The sequence below is a fragment of the Euprymna scolopes genome, chromosome 19 (genome assembly GCF_053919585.1).
Source record: "Euprymna scolopes isolate OS-2025 chromosome 19, ASM5391958v1, whole genome shotgun sequence".
In the NCBI taxonomy this organism is placed as follows: Eukaryota; Metazoa; Mollusca; class Cephalopoda; order Sepiida; family Sepiolidae; genus Euprymna; species Euprymna scolopes.
Window position 1 is genome coordinate 118,196,804 of NC_136500.1, and position 22,019 is coordinate 118,218,822.

General features: G+C 31.6%; 1 protein-coding gene across 1 annotated transcript in view; it reads right to left on the bottom strand.

Moving 5' to 3' along the window:
* Positions 1-17,350, bottom strand: part of LOC145240308 (uncharacterized) — a 37,825-nt gene extending 20,475 nt beyond the window's left edge. The window contains exons 1-2 of the mRNA XM_080103890.1: positions 16,206-17,350; positions 1,823-1,868 (exon numbers count right to left, since the gene is read on the bottom strand). Of these exons, the coding sequence (XP_079960016.1) occupies positions 1,823-1,868; positions 16,206-17,350 (1,191 nt within the window). The remainder of the gene's footprint in view (positions 1-1,822; positions 1,869-16,205) is intronic.
* Between the last annotated feature and the right edge of the window lie 4,669 nt (positions 17,351-22,019).

Genomic DNA, 22,019 nt, shown 5'->3' on the forward strand with positions numbered 1-22,019 from the left:
TATTCCCCAGATTTAAAACCAACCTTGTGTCTAACTTTGCCCTAGCGGGGTGCAATTAAATAAGAACCTTTAGATAAACAATGCTTCTAAACTGAGGTAATTGTAATCTTTTGTTCCGATGAAAACTGCCCCTTTTTGGGGGGGGGGCTGGATATTAAAAATCGACCTTGTGTCTAACTCTGCCCTCGTTGACGGCAAGAAAATAGGAACTTTTACAAAACCCAAAATGAGGTTAGAATTTTGGACCCCATAGCTTCAGTAACACCTTTTGGTGCCATTTTTACCTTACTTGTGCCATTTTTACCGGTGCCAATTTTACCGGTGCCATTTTTACCAGTGCCATTTTTATCGAGCACTCTTTATCTGTGCCTAAACCTAAACGTAGATTCCATGAACAAAGCTTTTTTATTAGAACTGCACGCCTGTGGAATTGTCTTCCGTTTTCCTGCTTTCCGGATGACTACAATATGGTTGTCTTCAAGTCTAACGTAAATAAGTTCTTGATGAGCCATTCCATATAAGTTATCAAATTTAACAAATTTTCATTACTAATGATTATTATATTGTCCAATTTCTACTGTACACTCTTTAACCCTTATCCTTGAGTGGCCTCTTGGCCTTGATAATGAGTTGATACCTATGAAAAAAAAGAAAAAGTCCAATGTGAACAAGTTCTAATTGAATCGTCCCTCTAAGTAATCCAAGCTTCAAAATTCCCACTGTTTACTATGCTAAAATCACAATGACTAATGTATACCTATTAACCCTTATCCTCGAGTGGCCTCTGGGCCTTGATAAGTGGTGACACCCTTGTAAAATATATATATATATATATATATATATATATATATATATATATATATAGGAAACAAGAACTGAAATTATTGTTTCTGCTGTTTATATATATATATATATATATATATATATATATATATATATATATATATATATATATATATTGATAATGTTTAAGCAATCTTACACATTATTTCACATCTATAAAAAATGCAATTTTCCATGATTTTTCCATAAAAATTACTTTTATCTATAAATAAATTTCTATTCGATATATATTTTAAATTTTTTTTTAAATATATTACTATTTTCAACATGATAAATTTCTACTCGATAATTTAAAACAACTTTTTTTGGATATGTTACTATTTTCGACATGATAATTCAGTAAGTAATACAATTTTTGCTTAAACTGACATTTAAGAAGCACGTTTATATTGTTTGCTGTTTTTCGTATTTTCATAAAGTGATCAGATTTTCGACGCTATTTGCATTTCTTGAAATGAAATAAATTTGTTAATACGTAAATAAAGATATGCGATTATCGTTAATCATTAATGCTCAAATGCTGCCGACAATTTATTTGAACTATTTGCGTTAAAGTATTTTCTAAAAGTTAGATTTTATGTAAATAACAATTATGAGCAAAGTAACCATCTTTGTTTGCGTGTTTGACTTAACAAAGATGACTACTTTAACCAAGACCGGTATTTACGCAAATTTCTATAAAATATGACATTTTTTTTTAAGGCAACAGGGTCACAAATAAGTAGCTAAACCAAAAATAATTTGTTTTTGAATAATTTAACAACATTATTTCTATTTTAAATAATTTATGTCAGTAATAGTAATAATTACTCGATTATCTACCGAATTTACCTAAAATATAATCTTCGAAAATATAAAAGTCATGTTTAATTAAAATCTTAAACCATGTTTAATTCCAATTATCAGTATTTTCCTTTAAAAGAAATTGATTTCATCTCGATTAGACAATAAAAACGGTAGATTAATTCAAGTAACTTACTTTCAACCAAATGTTGTTTTCTTCTGGGTTTTGTAGTAGAAATTTGCTTTAAACAAATGTTTTGTTGCGTTAAATCGTCTTTTCACTCGACCTTCACCGCCAACATTCTTTTTTATCACCACTCATATTACAAATGAATTTTTAAAACATCCATTGTTCTAACAAATGGAGTTTCATTGTATTTTTTTTTTTCGGTAAATATCCAGATCCGCTACTACAGAACACCGACCACTCTAATTTGTTTTTTTTTTTATAGGTAATTGAGGTCACTGGCAACGAATCTGATAGTCAAACTTGGGGCAAATGTCGGTGCGTTACTTTTTGAAAATTGGAAAATTCTATGTTCCAGGTAAATATCCAGATCCGCTGACAACGAATCTGATAATCAAACTTGGGGAAAATGTACCGTTTGCATGGTATTAACCCCCGAACCCACGAATAACTTTCCACCATTTTGCAGCTTCCGTTTACGCTACGCGCGTGCGCTGCAGCATGAACGACGGCTTGCTTATGCTTCACCTAACAAACTGCCTTCTAACATGGCGTACCAATCAAAAAATTACGGACTGACATTTTTTTAATGACTTACAGTTAAAGAAAAGTACAACAAATTGGGGGACTTTTTTTTTTTTTTTTTTGTCTCACGTAGTTTTTAATGTGGTTTAGAAAAACATAAGCACCAAACATCTTTATGTTTTTCATTCTTTTTTTGCGGGAGGGGGATTCAATTATAGAACTTATGTGGCTTAATAGGTGCTTTTGCAGTTTAATTAAACGTTTTTTCGTAAGTAACTCACCGACATTTACCGATTAGAACACAACATTTTTCGAAGATTTTACTGTTTACATTGGGGGCGCAAAATCTTCGGAAAATGTTAAATGGTGTTCTAATTGGTAAATGTCGGTGCGTTACTTTTTGAAAATTTGAAAATTCTATGTTCCAGGTAAAAAAAAAAATTTAAAAAAAAAAACAGATAAATTACCCCCCCCCTACTCCAACTTGGAGTGCTTTCCTTTTCTTGTTTTATTTCTTTTTCAGCTAATTTTAAATTTTCCACCCAAAAAGTGCTATAATGTATTTTTGAAAATTAGAAAATTCTATGTCCTGGAAAAAAAAAAAAAAAAAATCCCCTCCCCAACGCAGTTTGCTTGGTGAAGCCGTCGTTTGTGCTACACTAGCGTGCATGCGCGTAGCGTAAACGGAAGCTGCAAAATGGTGGAAAGTAGTTCGTGGGTTCAGGGGTAAATACCATGCAAACGGTAAATTTGCCCCAAGTTTGACTATCAGATTTGTTGTCAGCGACCTCAATTACCTATAAAAAAAAAAAAAAAAAAATTAGAGTGGTCGGTGTTCTGTAGTAGCGGGTCTGGATATTTACCTTTTTTTTCAAAAAGCAATCAATATTAAAATATTCAAATCAAAATAAATGAAAATAATATTAATGTACTTCTTGTTTGACAAAAATAATTCTAAAAGGAATTTATAATATTATATAAAAGTTAATGTATAAAATAATGGTACTAGTGCAGAGAGTGATCCGGACGTAAATAATAACGTTATTATTTAAAAAGCCATTCTTAACATGGGGAGGGAAGAGTGTTTTGTACCTATTCTGTACTTTAACCTTACAATTGAATAAAAAACATATCATAAAACTTTAATTACACTTAAAAATACGATTTAAAAAACAGCGCGGATCACTCTCTGCACTAGCACCAAAATAATGGCAGGATTGGAGTTTAGGTGGCGTGGCGACTAACCTCGAACCCAAACCAACCCAAACCAAAAACAAAAGGGACACAAATATCGGTACTTATACAGTTTACTGACGACATTAAGAAATGGAAATATTGAAAAAAAATTTTTATTGTACGTAACTGTTATAGACCGAAGTTCTCCGAAAAAAAAATTCACTTCATTTGATCAAGTAGTTTTTTTTTTACAGCGAAAAACAATGATTTATCACGGCTACGTCAACGTGGCCATTTTGGAAATGTTATTGCAGGCCCAGGAATTCCCCAAGGGCAGGTAATTGCCGTACATAGCAGAATACCTCCATTTTAGGCCAATCTAACCCTTTTTCCCCCACCAGAATGAGATTTTTTTTTTTTACGAAGACAGATGCCATTTTTGGGGTGTTTTTTTTTTTTTTTTTAAATTTATAACAGAAGTAAATAAACGAAGTTTCGAAGTTATCCATGCGTGTCCAACTGCGCATGTTTCGAAAATAATCTCGTATAAAAATTCTTCAATTCTTTGCATTCTTCAATTTCTTTGCATATTCAATAGTATTCTTATTTAAAAAAAAAAAAACGCAAAAAAATTGCAGATTTAAAAAAAAAAAAAGAAAAAAAACGTAAAAAAATTGCAGATGTGTTGTGCGCATCTCAATATGGCGAGAAAAAAAAGGCTAGATTGCGAAATTTGGCCTAAAATGGAGGTATTCTGCTAGGTACATTTCCAAAATGGCCACGTTGACGTCGTCGTGATAAATTGTTTTTCGCTGTAAAAACAAAACTACTTGATCAAATGAAGTGAAATTTTTTTTCGGAGAACTTCAGTCTATAACAGTTACGTACAATAAAAAATTTTTTTCAATATTTCCATTTTTTAATGTCGTCACTAAACTGTATAAGTACCTTTTTTTCTCGCCATATTGAGATGCGCACAAGCACAACGCACAACACATCTGCAATTTTTTTACGTTTTTTTTTCGTTTTTTTTTAAATCTGCAATTTTTTTGCGTTTTTTTTTTTTAAATAAGAATACTATTGAATATGCAAAGAAATTGAAGAATGCAAAGAATTGAAGAATTTTTATACGAGATTATTTTCGAAACATGCGCAGTTGGACACGCGTGGATAACTTCGAAACTTCGTTTATTTACTTCTGTTACAAATTAAAAAAAAAAAAAAAAACACCCCAAAAATGGCATTTGTCTTCGCAAAAAAAAAAAAAAAAATCTCATTCTGGTGGGGGAAAAAAAGGGCTAGATTGGCCTAAAATGGAGGTATTCTGCTATGTACGGCAGTTACCTGCCCTTGGGGAATTCCTTGGCCTGCAATAACATTTCCAAAATGGCCACGTTGACGTAGCCGTGATAAATCATTGTTTTTCGCTGTAAAAAAAAAACTACTTGATCAAATGAAGTGAAATTTTTTTTCGGAGAACTTCAGTCTATAACAGTTACGTACAATAAAATTTTTTTTCATTATTTCCATTTCTTAATGTCGTCACTAAACTGTATAAGTACCAAAACATTGAACAATAAAAATAACATTTTGGGTTCTTATGTATTTTTTGGTACTGTAATAATGTTATTTTTTTGAAAGCCATTCTTAACATGGGTAGGTGTTTTGTAACTATTCTGTGCTTCCACCTTACAATTACAGGGTGACCCCCCCCCAAAAAAAAAGACATTCAATTGTTTTTCTGAGCATTTTACTGTGGCTACCGAGAAAGAAGGCCGATCCATATGACAGCGTAACGTCACTTCCTAATTAAGTTGTAGGTATAGACAGCTTCCGGTATTCAGCCACGTGGTCATGCTAACAGGCATAAAAAAATATGGCTACCAATATGTGTTACCGATTACACTTAAAAATACGATTTAAAAAACAGTGTTACCGATTGTCCATGTATGTTCTTAAGGAAAAAGAACAATTCTCCATTCGGAAAATAATTATTATAATTGCACATTTGGGATAATTTTAATCAAAATATCGTAAGTGAATTCGTGTTTGAACTTTTATTTTTATTGGAGAAAGTCGAATATTTCATTTTAATAATTTTTTTTTTTTTTACTGCAAAACAAACAATTTTTGGGTTTGTATTACTGTACACATAGATTCGAAAAAGTTGTAAAAAACAAATATATAACAAATAAATGTTATCAAAAGCAAGATAAGTTACTTTTCTACCAAACTGGATATGTTTTTCGTGTTTTTATTCAATGTAACATGTTTATTCAGCTCGAAAAACATACATTGTTTACCGATGTATTGGAAAATTCAAAATGGCGCCCGACTCTCTCTTTAACACGGTAAGTTCGGGAAAAGGTGTTATAAATAATAAACTAGACAAAATACTATTAAAAAAAACACCGAATATATGTCAACCTATGTCACGGTAATATATATTGAGCGAGTTTCTGACAGTATTTTGTCTAGTTTTATATTTATAGCACCTTTTCCCAAACTTACCGTGTTAAAGAGAGAGAGGCAGGCGCAGGCGGCCAGGCGCCATTTTGAATTTTCCCATACATCGGTAAACACAGTATGTTTTTTCGAGCTGAATAAACATGTTACATTAAATAAAAACACTGAAAACATATCCAGTTAGGTAGAACTTTAAGTAACTTATCTTGCCTTTGATAACATTTATTTGTTATATATTTGTTTTTTGACAACTTTTTCGAATCTATGTGTACAGTAATACATTAACCCCCAATTTTTATATAATATTTTTCAGCCCGTTCTTTTAATAATAAATAAAACTTTTCACTGAGTATTTTCAAATATTTTGAAGTAAGCATTTTTCACGGCAGTGTTTTTTTTTTTACGATTGGTGAATTATCAATATTTTAGCACGGGGCGTAATTCATTTCTTTGAAATATATTTAAAACTTCAATTTTTTGTTTTTTATAACATTTTAACTGTAAATAATTGACATAACGAGTTTGTTTTACTGTACACATAGATTCGAAAAAGTTGTCAAAAAACAAATATATAACAAATAAATGTTATCAAAGGCAAGATAAGTTACAAACATGCCGACATTTTTCTTTTTAAAATATATTGATAAACATTGTATGATTTTCGAAGCGATTACACGTTTTAAAGTGAGTAAAACCATTAAAAACCTTCCCAGATAGGTAGAAGAGTAACTTATCTTGCCTTTGATAACGTTTATTTGTGATATATTTGTTTTTTGACAACTTTTCGAATCTGTGTGTACAGTAATAGAAACCTAAAATTTAATTTAACTTGGAAATAATATTTAAAATACACGTGCGTACACTGCACAAGCGCCCTTATTATTATCATAATAATAATAGTAATAATAATAAAAAAACTGGTGTAGATGACATCGACTGGCGCCGCAGCGCCGCACCACACCAACTAGTTATGAAGGGTCAGGGAGGATGGAAAGATCGAGGTTAGAGAGTGTTCCATCTGCGATTGACTGGATTTTGGATGGCTACGGTGTCACCAGCTTGTAACGGTGGAAGGTTGTGGGTATATTTATTGTATCTTTCTACTATTTTTGCATTGCGATGGTGGAGCATTTCCTCGCGGTGTTGTGCCGCTGACACTCATTCAGGATGAGGCTTGTAGAGGATTGGCTGTGAAGGGATGGAGTCACGTAGTCGACGGTGAAGTAATAATTGAGCCAGTGATAGGCCAATGCTTTGGATTGGGGTATTCCAATACTGCAAGATGGCCCGTGCAACACTGTCATTGTCCAAGGAACCCTGGGGGCCTGTGTTTCCTTTCACAATCCTCTTTGCAGTTTTTACTGCGAGCTCTGCCCTGCGATTGGATTGGGGATACGCAACAGAAGATAATCTGTGCCTAACACACCATGTTTTCAGAAATTCTTGAAACGTGCTGGAAGTGAAAGGTGGGCCGCCATCGGTGCTGAGTTCTTCTGGGGCACCATATGTTTGGAACAGTTGTCGGCATATGGACATCAATTTGGTTGTAGTAGTGTGACCTGATTCTAGGCGGTATAAAATTAGCCAACCAGTTAGCCTATCTGCGCAGGCAAGGTATGTGTGATCTCCAATATAAAAAAATATCCATGACGATTTGCTGGAATGGCCACTCTGGGGATCGTGTTAGAATGATAGGCTCCCTTGGTTGACTAGGTGCGATGGTTGAGCATACCCTGCAATTCACCCTAATACTGTGGATTGATGCATCCATCCCTGGCCAGTACACCGATTCGTTGGCACGTGCTTTCATGTCGACTACTCCTTTGTGTGCAGAATGCAGGCAGTGTAGGACCTTTTTTCGTTGTGTTTTGGGGATGACGATCCTTCGATCCAATAATACTAGACCATTGTCAGTGCTAAGGCGGTGTCTCACCTCCCAATACTCACGGACTTTGGGCGCAGTGAAATTACGTGTTTTTGGGAAGCCTTGCTGTATTGTGTCTATTAATTTGTTATATTGTTGATCGCCACGACCTGCTGAACGAATTAGGTCTGGTGATATGGCTATATTACTGCTGTCTGCAAATGTTGCTATTAAGGCTGTTGACTCTGTTATGTTGCTTATGTTGTTTGACTCCAGTATATCCATTTGAGAAGGTTTTGTTGGAAATACATTGAGGAGGGCTTGCACCATCGCCACTGGGTGGCGGGAGACTGCATCAGGGCCTCTGTGCCACTTCCCGGGGCACTGCTGTATGGTAAATCTATATCTCAGGGTCTTTTCCTTTAGTCTAAAGAGCCGGGGGTTTTGGATCTTGCTCAGATCACGATCGCCAAATATCCCCTTTAGAGGTTCATGGTCTGTGACCACTATGATGTTTGGAGAACCCATGACGAACATACAGCATTTCTCCAATGCCCATGCTATTGCTGCTGCCTCACCCTCTATTGGTGCATATCTGCGTTCAGCATCCATGCAAAATCTGCTGCCAGCATATATCAGATGCCAACCTTCGGAACAGCAGATTGGGGCTTTTTCAATGGTACGTTGGCAATGTTTTTGTAGGAGTAGGAAGCCCATTCCTTCTTTGCTCCAATCTGGAGCAAGGCAAGTTGCTCTGTCTTTGTCAAATGTTGCTACCCCCTTCTGGACTAGGTGAATTATAACTCGCTTGGAATCTTTGAATGCGTCTTCAAGGTTTTGATTCCAAGCAAATTTGGAGTTTTGTTTGACGAGGTCCCGAAAAGGCACCATAACTGGACCCAGTGAATATGCCCAGGCTACTTGGTTGACAAGCCCAAACCATGATCTGGCATCAGTAATTGTCCTTGGGACTGGAAAATCCTGTATCGCTTGTATCATGGACTCAAAAGGGGTCACTCCTGAAGAAGTTATCTGGAGGCCTCCAAATCGTACGACATCCTGACAGAATTGGAATTTGTCGGTGTTGAGCACAATTCTATTCTTAGCACATTGGAGCAGGAAATCGAAGGTATGATAAAAGGCTCCCTCAATGCTAGAGTCATATAGCAGGGTATCGTCTACTATCTTCACCTTGCGTGGGATATCTTTTATTATCTCATTGTATCTGCAAGTGTAAGCATCCCCAGATGCGACATATCCTTGAGGCATCCTAAGATACATGTATCTTCCTCACTCAGTTATGAAGGTGGTTAATGGTTGAGATTCTTTGTCTAAGAGAATCGAGTGGTATCCATCAACAGCGTCTAGGACTGTTTTCTTTGTTCTAGGTGGCACTTGGAGTGCCAACTGGAATGGCGACCCAGTATGGTGGGTTTCTCACTTGCATTGAGAGTTAAGGTGTTGGTAATCTACTGTTCGCCGTGGATTACTATTCTTTTTGGCAGTTATTACCATAGTACTGCACCAATCAGTAGGCATACTCACGGGTACTGGAGCTATGATACCTTTTTCTACATCCTTCCAAAGGGCTTGTCTTACTGGTTCCTTGAAGTGGAAGGGTACAGGAATTGAGTTATGCCTGGCTTTAGGGATTGCTTCCTCTTTGAGGTGAATATGGGCAGCTGGGCCGGACATGGCTGGAAATATCCCATCTTTGTTGAATGTCGTTTTGGCAAACTTTTCTAGGAGCCAGCTCTTAAGTTTGCCTATGTTATCTTCTGTTGCGGGAAAAGGGAGGTTTTTGGGGCGATTTGGCAATTGATCTACACACTTTTAAGACTCGGTGTCTACCTCTTCATGTTCGTCTACTAAAGGGTTTGGAAAATGTTTGTGCAATATTCCCACATCGATGCAGGCTGCACTGCTGAAATAAAGCCGTTGTATGCCCTTGCATATGTAGAGGGCTCGTTTAGTTGTTTTCCCTCTGACCACAAACTCAACTGGTAGCCAACCCTGACATATGAGTGTGAAACCTCCAACTGTTCGTATGATCTTTCTTGATTGGACAAGACTAATCTCTGTGAGGCCCATTTTGATTAAATGCTTTGGTCCCCCAAGACAAATGGCGGCACCACTGTCGGGAAAAACCTTTAGCGTTGTACTACGACTCCTAGGGATATTGACAGCTTGTCTGGGATCTGGTTTTGGTGGGAATGGGATTACTGATGCATTTATTTCAGTTAACAGATCACTTTCTGTAGTCATAATGGTGCCCCTCATTTGATCGAATGTGATATGGGCCATGAGTGTATTCATGGGAGCTTCTTGGTCTTCAAAACTTTTTATCACTGCCGGGCGATATTTCTTTGTCTGGCACACTGCTGAGAAATGAAAGTTTCCCACAAGTGTTGCACATTTGATTCCATGCCGGACATGTTAAATGGCGGGCACTTGTCCTTGGAGTACCGTGTTGGTGACTACCGCAACATATGCAGGTTTGACGGGGTTCTTTATCAGCAATGTTATCGTTGTGAGTAGCAGTAGAGCTAGTGCAAATATTGCCTCTGCTAGTCCGTACAGCACTGTTTTTTTTTGCCTGCAATATATTGACATCCGGACTGTAGCTATGTCTGAGGTATCAATCATTGCGGTTTGGTCCCGTAGTGCAGACTCAAATGCCTCAGCATGACAAATATTTTGGTTGAGAGTTCTTAGCAACCCGGCTTTTGCCAGTAGATCGGTCTGAAGTGTATCATTCGATATCCCTTTGATAAATTGGTCCTTGATGTAAATGTCGGACAGGTCGTGATCGCAGTTGGGGCATGAGAAATTACAGTCTATGGCCGTGGACCTAAGACGAACAAGGTATTGTTGGATGGGTTCATCTTCATGCTGTGATATAGATGCAAATGTCATCCGATGGACCATGGGATTTGATTTTTGAGTTACCAATGCTTCTGTCATCTCTAGCAGCTTGTCTGGGTTGGTGGTGAAGAACTTAGGGTACGTATTTATGATTGCGTTTTGGACGGATTCATCAGTGCAACTGTATAACTGGATATTTGCCTGAGAAGTCGGCATGTCCGTTATTCTGGTGAATACTTCCCAATCAATCCAAAATTTTCTGAATTGTTGAGGGGTCATTTCGAGATGAAGTTGGGGAGGCCTGGCCACTGGTGCCTTAGCATAGGTGGTCTGGGTAGTGGGCTCCTTGGCTTGTCAAAGGATAGACAAAACTTCTCCCATTGTTGTGATTCCCAATTCTCTTAGCATGGATCGATCCATTACTTGAAGGTTTTCTTTCCTCAGTTTTTCCTTCACAAAAGTTGCAGCGTAGCTCTTGGCAGAATCGGCAGCAATGCCTGCTTTGAGGAAATAGTCTTCCCAATCTTCTGTCTCGAATCCTGTTCGTAGCACCATATTGGATTGTGTAGTGGACTTTCGGTCAGCGTTCAAGTTGTGGATAACTTGGCAAAGACTAAAGTTACCTCTCATGAAAGAGGAGAACTATTTATGGCACAATGGGAGATTCCATTGTGCACACATGGGCCAGTCTATTCTTTGGATTATGATTGGCTGAATCACCTGATTGGATATGCTTGTACATAAATACAAGCCCTCAGTCCAGCTCAATATGGTGTCAGTCTTGTGCATAAGCTGGACCCTTGGTAAGTGTTGCTGTTATTATTATTATTAATTATTATTATTATTATTATTGTTGTGTGTTATTGACTACTACAGTTCTTTTGATTATTCTACAGCTTTTGTGTACAAAGAAAAATTTAAGTGGAAGTTGTTTGCTGTGTTCATCAAAAAAATCTTTGATCTGCATGACATATTACTTTCATATGTCAGAACTAGCAAACTTATTTGCGTGGTTGAGAAAAACAAAACATATTTGCTCTATATGTATAAGGATCCTTTGGTTTAATTCCAACTAGACAGCCTGTACTTACGTTTAATATTACAAGATTGAACAACGTATATGGGAACACAAGAAATATGCATCAAAAGAAACTCCTTTGAGAGGAATATTGCATGAAGTATCATGTACTAAATTATTTTTATACTTTCATTTTTAAAACTGCTGTGTGAAATGAAAATGCAAGAGTTCCAAAGGTAATGCCTTCTATTTTTTGCATGAATGGATTTCATTTCTCTGACTGAGCTTATGCATTCATGACTTGAAACTTTCACTTGCCTGTTGCAGATATTGACAATGTGAGACAAAAAAAAATACCGCTGTTATGTATGTACACTATAAGCAGAGATACCTCATTAAGATTCTTAACCAAAATACAATACAATAATGATTATGCAAAAAAAAATTTGGAGCACAAGAATCGCTCATTTGAATGTTACCACTCGCGTAGTCATAGTTCTTTAACTTTTGAAGAAATAAGAGTCTTTTACTTTTGGAACGGCCTTCATATTATAATCAAAGAAATTCCCAATATCACATGTTTAGAACCCCAGTACGTGTTTAGAAGACAAAAGAAGCTGTAACTTAATCCAGACCGTTTATACGAAAAGTAGTTACATGATGAATATGCAATGAGAACAGTCATTTTCTAAAAAAGTAATAAACAAATATTGATCGCATGTTTTTATATATTTTAAGCAGATATTATTGGAAAAGATGGACGTTCCACAGACTAAACAAGAAAGATTATTGTGTCTCACATACACATGTGATCATATATGAAAATAATTATTTTGACATTTTGATACAAATGCAACTGTCAGGTTCATGCTTTAGGGGAAAGGTTTAACTCATCTGTACTCGCATATGGGGTTTTAATACACATGTTTCTGCAAATGATGAAACATGCACTTCAAAACCGGAAGTTTTCTCTTTGTTTGTTTGTTTTACGATAGAAATAACTCTGATATCTATAGCAATTAAATCTTATATCAACGACTCTTCAGGCGAACCACTTGTTTCTGTATGATTAAATTCTATTTAATTCATTTTTTTTATTTTACATCAACATAAAGTTTCAGAAATAAAATAAAAATTCATAGGCCGAAAACTTTGAGATAGCTTGCCAAGTGCTCAACTAAATTTCGTTCACTCTTAAACATTGAATTAGTAATTGACAAGTTACCAATATTTAAATATATATTTCTACTTAATTGACAAGTCACCAATGTTTAAATATACATTTCTACTTAATTGACAAGTTACCTATGTTTAAATATATATTTCTACTTAATTGACAAGTTACCAATGTTTAAATATATATTTCTACTTAATTGACAAGTTACCAATGTTTAAATATACATTTCTACTTAATTGACAAGTTACCTATGTTTAAATATATATTTCTACTTAATTAACAAGTTACCACTGTTTAAATATATATTTCTACATAATTTACAAGTGACCTATGTTTAAATATATATTTCTACTTAATTGACAAATTACCAATGTTTAAATATACATTTCTACTTAATTAACAAGTTACCAATGTTTAAATATATATTTATATTTAATTGACAAGTTACCAATGTTTAAATATATATTTCTACTTAATTGACAAGTTACCAATGCTTAAATATATATTTCTACTTAGTTGACAAGGTACCAATATGTAAATATATATTTCTACTTAATTGACAAGGTGCCAATGTTTAAATATATATTTCTCCTTTATTGACAAGTTACCAATGTTTAAATATATATTTCTACTTAATTGACAAGTTACCTATGTTTAAATATACATTTCTACTTAATTGACAAGGTACCTATGTTTAAATATACATCTCTACTTAATTGACAAGGTACCAATGTTTAAATATATATTTCTACTTAATTGACAAGTTACCAATGTTTAAATATACATTTCTACTTAATTGACAAGGTACCAATGTTTAAATATATATTTCTACTTAGTTGACAAGGTACCAATGTTTAAATATACATTTCTACTTAATTGACAAGTTACCTATGTTTAAATATATATTTCTACTTAATTGACAAGTCACCAATGTTTAAATATACATTTCTACTTAATTGACAAGTTACCTATGTTTAAATATATATTTCTACTTAATTGACAAGTTACCAATGTTTAAATATATATTTCTACTTAATTGACAAGTTACCAATGTTTAAATATACATTTCTACTTAATTGACAAGTTACCTATGTTTAAATATATATTTCTACTTAATTAAAAAGTTACCACTGTTTAAATATATATTTCTACATAATTTACAAGTGACCTATGTTTAAATATATATTTCTACTTAATTGACAAATTACCAATGTTTAAATATACATTTCTACTTAATTAACAAGTTACCAATGTTTAAATATATATTTATATTTAATTGACAAGTTACCAATGTTTAAATATATATTTCTACTTAATTGACAAGTTACCAATGCTTAAATATATATTTCTACTTAGTTGACAAGGTACCAATATGTAAATATATATTTCTACTTAGTTGACAAGGTGCCAATGTTTAAATATATATTTCTCCTTTATTGACAAGTTACCAATGTTTAAATATATATTTCTACTTAATTGACAAGTTACCTATGTTTAAATATACATTTCTACTTAATTGACAAGGTACCTATGTTTAAATATACATTTCTACTTAATTGACAAGGTACCAATGTTTAAATATATATTTCTACTTAATTGACAAGGTACCAATGTTTAAATATACATTTCTACTTAATTGACAAGGTACCAATGTTTAAATATATATTTCTACTTAGTTGACAAGGTACCAATGTTTAAATATATATTTCTACTTAATTGACAAGTTACCTATGTTTAAATATATATTTCTACTTAATTGACAAGTTACCTATGTTTAAATATATATTTCTTCTTAATTCACAAGGTACCAATGTTTAAATATATATTTCTACTTTATTGACAAGTAACCAATGTTTAAACATATATTTCTACTTTACAAGTTACCAATGTTTAAATATATATTTCTACTTAATTGACAAGTTACCTATGTTTAAATATATATTTCTACTTAATTGACAAGTTACCTATGTTTAAATATATATTTCTACTTAATTAACAAGTTTCCAATGTTTAAATATATATTTCTACTTAATTAACAAGTTACCAATGTTTAAATATATATTTCTATTTAATTGACAAGTTACCAATGTTTAAATATATATTTCTACTTAATTGACAAGTTACCAATGCTTAAATATATATTTCTACTTAGTTGACAAGGTACCAATATGTAAATATATATTTCTACTTAATTGACAAGGTGCCAATGTTTAAATATATATTTCTCCTTTATTGACAAGTTACCAATGTTTAAATATATATTTCTACTTAATTGACAAGTTACCTATGTTTAAATATACATTTCTACTTAATTGACAAGGTACCTATGTTTAAATATACATTTCTACTTAATTGACAAGGTACCAATGTTTAAATATATATTTCTACTTAATTGACAAGTTACCAATGTTTAAATATACATTTCTACTTAATTGACAAGGTACCAATGTTTAAATATATATTTCTACTTAGTTGACAAGGTACCAATGTTTAAATATATATTTCTACTTAATTGACAAGGTACCTATGTTTAAATATATATTTCTACTTAATTGACAAGTTACCTGTTTAAATATATATTTCTACTTAGTTGACAAGGTACCAATGATTAATACATATTTCTACTTAATTCACAAGGTACCAATGTTTAAATATATATTTCTACTTTATTGACAAGTAACCAATGTTTAAACATATATTTCTACTTTACAAGTTACCAATGTTTAAATATATATTTCTACTTAATTGAAAAGTTACCTATGTTTAAATATATATTTCTACTTAATTAACAAGTTTCCAATGTTTAAATATATATTTCTACTTAATTAACAAGTTATCAACGTTTAAATATATATTTCTACTTAATTAACAAGTTACCAATGCTTAAATATATATTTCTACTTAATTAACAAGTTACCAATGTTTAAATATATATTTCTACTTAATTAACAAGTTACCTATGTTTAAATATATATTTCTAATTAATTGACAAGTTACCTATGTTTAAATATATATTTCTACTTAATTGACAAGTTACCAATGTTTAAATATATATTTCTACTTAATTAACAAGTTACCAATGTTTAAATATATATTTCTACTTAATTGACAAGTTACCAATGTTTAAATATATATTTCTAATTAATTGACAAGTTACCAATGCGTAAATATATATTTCTACTTAATTAACAAATTACCAATGTTTAAATATATATTTCTACTTAATTGACAAGTTACTTATGTTTAAATATATATTTCTACTGAATTGACAAGTTACCTATGTTTAAATATATATTTTTACTGATTTATTTTTTCAACACTATGTATTCTCATGTGCGTTTTCAAAATGAATTTTCTTGAAAACGATGACCCACACACTTCACAAGAAAAAGGTTTCTCTCCAGTATGGGTTCTCATATGATTTTGTAGAGCAGATTTTATTGTGAACGATGACCCACAAACTTCACAAGAAAAAGGTTTCTCTCCAGTATGTGTGCGCATATGGATATCTAAATGTGTTTTTTGTGAAAATGATGAACTACATATTTCACATGTATGAGGTTTTTCATCAGTATGTATTCGCATGTGTATTTTTAAATTGGACGATTGCGAAAATGCTGAGCTACACATTTCACATTTATAAGGTTTTTCTCCAGAATGTATTCGCATGTGGGTTTTTAAGTTGCTTTTTACTGAAAAACTTAAAGCACACACTTCACAAGCGAACGGTTTTTCGCCAGTGTGTGTTCGTATATGAGATTTCAAATGTTTATTTTCTGCGAATGCTTTTCCACACACTTCACAAGAATATGGTTTCTCGCCAGTGTGGGTGCGCATGTGGGATTTTAATTTACATTTTTCTGAGAACCTTGAGCCGCAAATTTCACAAGCAAAAGGTTTTTCACCAGTGTGTGTTCCAATTTCATCAATGTGTGTTCGCATGTGTATTTTTAAATTGGACGATTGTGAAAAAGATGAGCTACACACTTTACAAGAAAAAGGTTTTTCATTAGTGTGTACACGCATGTGAGTTTTTAAATATGGTTTTTGTGAAAATGCTGAGCTGCATACTTCACATTCATAAGGTTTTTCACCAGTGTGTGTTCGCATATGAGATTTCATATGTCTATTTTCTGAAAATACTAAGCCACACACGTTACAACGATAAGGTTTTTCACCTGTGTGTGTTCGCATATGAGATTTTAAGTTGCATTTTAATGAGAATGTTGAACCACACATTTCACAAGCAAATGGTTTTTCGCCAGTATGAGTTCGCATGTGAATTTTTAAATTTGATTTTGCATAAAATACTGAACCACAAACTTCACATGAATGAGGTTTCTTTTCACCATGTTTTTTCTTGTGTGTTATAAAGCTTGATTGATAAACAAACGATGAACTGCATACTTCACATGTGTACGGCTTGTCGTTCATTTTCATCTGCATAATTATTTGTAAATTAAATCTTTTAGAGACTTATGTTATTATTCCTCTAAAGATAAAATTATTGTATGGCGCTTATATTAAAAAAAAAACGATTACTTTTGTCCATTGACCTGCAAAGACACAAGAGAGTTCAGTTAACAATACAATCTAAAAAGAAATTTGTGTCAGAAAAAGTACAAGTCTGTATTCAATATTTTATATATCAATCATCATAAGTTTATTTAATTATAAGAAACTGATTATTCCATGAAACAACATAATTTTTATCAGTTATTTTCTAGTAATTTCTACATTTTTACTCGCCTATGTATTGATATATCACATCAAATTAAAATCTGAGTTTTCGATATTTTATATATGAATAAAACTATTCCAAATGTATATATAAATAATATATATATATATATATATATATATATATATATATATATATATATATATATATATATATATATACTGTATTAACAAAACCAAGACTTCAAAAAAGAAATTGATAGCAACAAAAAGTGTATTTCGGGTTTTTGTGGTAACTTCTTATGACAGGTTTTTAAATAATGATACGAAAAGTAGGTAATATTTTAATATTTTAATAAGCTCCTGACAAAGATGCATCCAGGATAAATGTTTTCGCATGCTTAATTTCCTTTAATGGAAATTTCTTTAAATAATATTTTATTGTTAAAGTGTTTTTTATTCAAGAAGTCTGAAGAAAGGCTGGTCATGTGAAAATTTGTAAACGCCATAATGCTTGAAATTGTCCAATCGGTCTTGAAACAATTGTAACTTACAATGAAATACCCTTTTTGTAGCTATCAATTCCTTTTTTAAAGTCTTGGTTTTGTTAATATAGTATATTAATGCTCAATTATGAAATATGATAATTTTGTAGATAACATTTTAAGTCATCTCTTCTTTTTGGCTTAAAATTCGTTGGTATATGAAAATTTACTGAATTATACGAACCCAGTAAATTTCAGTATACTACAAACAAGTCTATATATATATATATATATATATATATATATATATATATATATATATATATATAGATATATATATATATATATGTTGTTCTTTACATAGATTATAAGATATCTGTATACATCTTTTCGATATCATGGTAGTCAACGTTAGCAACATTTTTTCACTCATATACTTTCTTTTATACAGTTGTGTTGGGACATTCATGACAGGGACGTGGCATATAATGATGGAGCAACGTCATTTATAATGGGTTAAACAGCAATGACGATGAGACAATTCTTGGGGATTTCGTATTTATAATAGAAGGAATGTAGATGTGAAAAGAGATGTAAAAGGATAGACATTTAATGAACAGTTTTTTTTAAACACAGAGTGAAGTTCACTATTGAAGCGGGAGATACAGACAACACCTTGGAAAGGGTTTCATATTAAGTTCATTACACAACGTGAAGACAAAAACACATAACCTTGCGGTTGATGGAAAATGAAAATAAATGCTTACAAATAACATGAAGACATTTATTTCCAGCAGGTGATGAGAATGATGAGAATCCAATGCCATGTTAGATTCCTACATTTTGTCTTCTTCTCTCTGTCTTGCTTCTAAAAAGGACAAAAACTGAACTCTGGTTCCTTCTCCCAACTGCATTCTCTCAACCTTAACTCTCTAGACTTTAACTCAAACTGTACATATTGAATATATATTTTTTTGTGATGTCAGTACTTGGGCAACATGTGTCTGTTTTGCGCATGTATATTGTATCTGTTTCCAACACGTTCTGGCACACAAAGAATATTCCATGAAACAGATAGGTTTTGTCTTCTGTTAACGCATTTATTTCAGCTTTCATTTCCGTTCTCCATTTTTTCCTGGCAATTTTCTGAATTAATTACTTCAATAAAGCTTTTAGGTATACTTTCCATGGATTAACAATATTTGAATTGATAATTTTGAAAGTTATCAACTACTAAAAATCGGGTTTCTTTTTGGGTAGTGTTCTAATGTATGCTTTGCATCAGCATCATAGTTATCATGATTCAGAAATTTGTGTCAGAAAAAGTACAAGTTTGTATTCAATATTTTATATATTAATCATCATCAGTTTATTTAATTATAACAAAATGATTATTCCATGAAACATAATTTTTATCAGTTATTTTCTAGTAATTTCTACATTTTTACTCGCTTATGTATTGATATATCACATCAAATTAAAATCTGAGTTTTCGATATTTTATATATGAATAAAACTAGTTCCAAATGTATATATAAATAATATATATATATATATATATATATTAAATTGTAATTCAATGAATTTCAAAAAACTCTCATTGAAATGAATTTCATATCAAAGAATTTTTATTATTCTAAGCAAGACAAAGAATGCTTTAGAAAGTTAATCTCCTTAACCTATAGGGTTTCGATGTTTACCATCTCATCAGAGGAGAGAAAATATTAGCAAATATTTATAAGGTATACACCCTATTTGCTAAAAAGTCAGTGAGACTTTGAATTATTATCGCTGGACCCACAAAAAATTTATACAAGCACTTGTCCGATTCGGATATCTACACAGCTATGCGGATTACCCAATATATAACTTGGACCTTATTACCAAATGGATGTAAAGAACGCATAACATGGATTTTACCAAGCAAGCTGGATCTAAAAAAACTTTCATATCCTTTTTCTGCAAATCCTCCTGCTACAGGACTTCTGATAAATTTATTATTTTGACTTTGACTTTCCATGTCTCACTGACTTTTTAGCAAATAGGGTGCATACCTTATAAATATTTGCTAATATTTTCAAATTTTCAAACTGTATATATTGAATATATATTTTAATTGCCTTTAAGGGAAATTTCTTTAAATAATATTCTATTGTTAAAGTGTTTTTTATTCAAGAAGTCTGAAGAAAGGCTGGTCATGTGAAAATTTTCAAACGCCATAATGCTTGAAATTGTCCAATCGGTCTTGAAACAATTGAGATGGTAGACATCGAAAACTGATGAGATGGTAGACATCGAAACCCTATAGGTTAAGGAGATTAACTTTCTAAAGCATTCTTTGTCTTGCTTAGAATAATAAAAATTCTTTGATATGAAATTCATTTCAATAAGAGTTTTTTAAAATTCATTGAATTACGATTTAATTTATTTGCTTTATCTTGCATATCGAGCAATTCTTGTTTAGATGGGATAACTTATAGAATATTACTGCCAGTAATATTTTGTAAACCTTACAACCTCACGTTTCCATAACAACTGATTGTTAAATAAAAACTATTCTGAAGTATATATATATATATATATATATATATATATATATATATATATATATATATATATATATACTGTATCAATAAAACCAAGACTTCAAAAAAGGAATTGATAGCAACAAAATGTGTATTTCGGATTTTTGAGGTAACTTCTTATGACAGGTTTTTGTGTGTCCTATCGACTTCAAACTTGATGTATGAATGTGAGGAAATAATAATTCGTCCTCTTCATATAATGGATTTTCATTATTTAAATCTTCATATAATTGATTTTCATTATTTAAATCTTAATATAATGGATATTCATTATTTAAATCTTTATATAATGGATTTTCATTATTTAAATCTTCATATAATTGATTTTCATTATTTAAATCTTCATATAATGGATTTTCATTATTTAAATCTTCATATAATGGATTTTCATTATTTAAATCTTCATATAATGGATTTTCATTATTTAAATCTTCATATAGTGGATTTTCATTATTTAAATCTTCATATAATGGATTTTCATTATTTAAATCTTCATATAATGGATTTTCATTATTCAAATCTTCATATAATGGATTTTCATTATTTAAATCTTCATATAATGGATTTTCATTATTTAAATCTTCATATAATGGATTTTCATTATTTAAATCTTCATATAATGGATTTTCATTATTTAAATCTTCATATAATGGATTTTCATTATTTAAATCTTCATATAGTGGATTTTCATTATTTAAATCTTCATATAATGGATTTTCATTATTTAAATCTTCATATAATTGATTTTCATTATTTAAATCTTCATATAATTGATTTTCATTATTTAAATCTTCATATAATGGATTTTCATTATTTAAATCTTCATATAATGGATTTTCATTATTTAAATCTTCATATAATGGATTTTCATTATTTAAATCTTCATATAATTGATTTTCATTATTTAAATCTTCATATAATGGATTTTCATTATTTAAATCAAACATTTCTGTGAACTTAACATATCGAAATTTTTTTAATTTATCTTTGGAAAGATACTAAGTAGCTTAAAATTTCTTTGTCATCCTCGGTCAGTTTTGATATTTGATTGCCTCTTTATCTATAAATGCAAAGCAGATGGAGCTAAATACATGCATTTTGCTTAAGTTTGGTTTATTACAGTAGAACCCTTTGCATGGGGTCCTTTACTCTTTTATTAAAGGACTGGTTGAGCATATGTGCAGTAGTCATTAGTGTATACGTTCATAGGTATTTTGGAGGTTTTTGATTTAATACATAGATATCTTGACATTTCAAAACTGTCCACCATTATCTTGCATCCATTCTGTTTGGGTGAGGTAAATGATAAATTGATTTCTCATTTTAATTAACAAATGTTCAAAATCTCTATGTGTAAATTCCGTC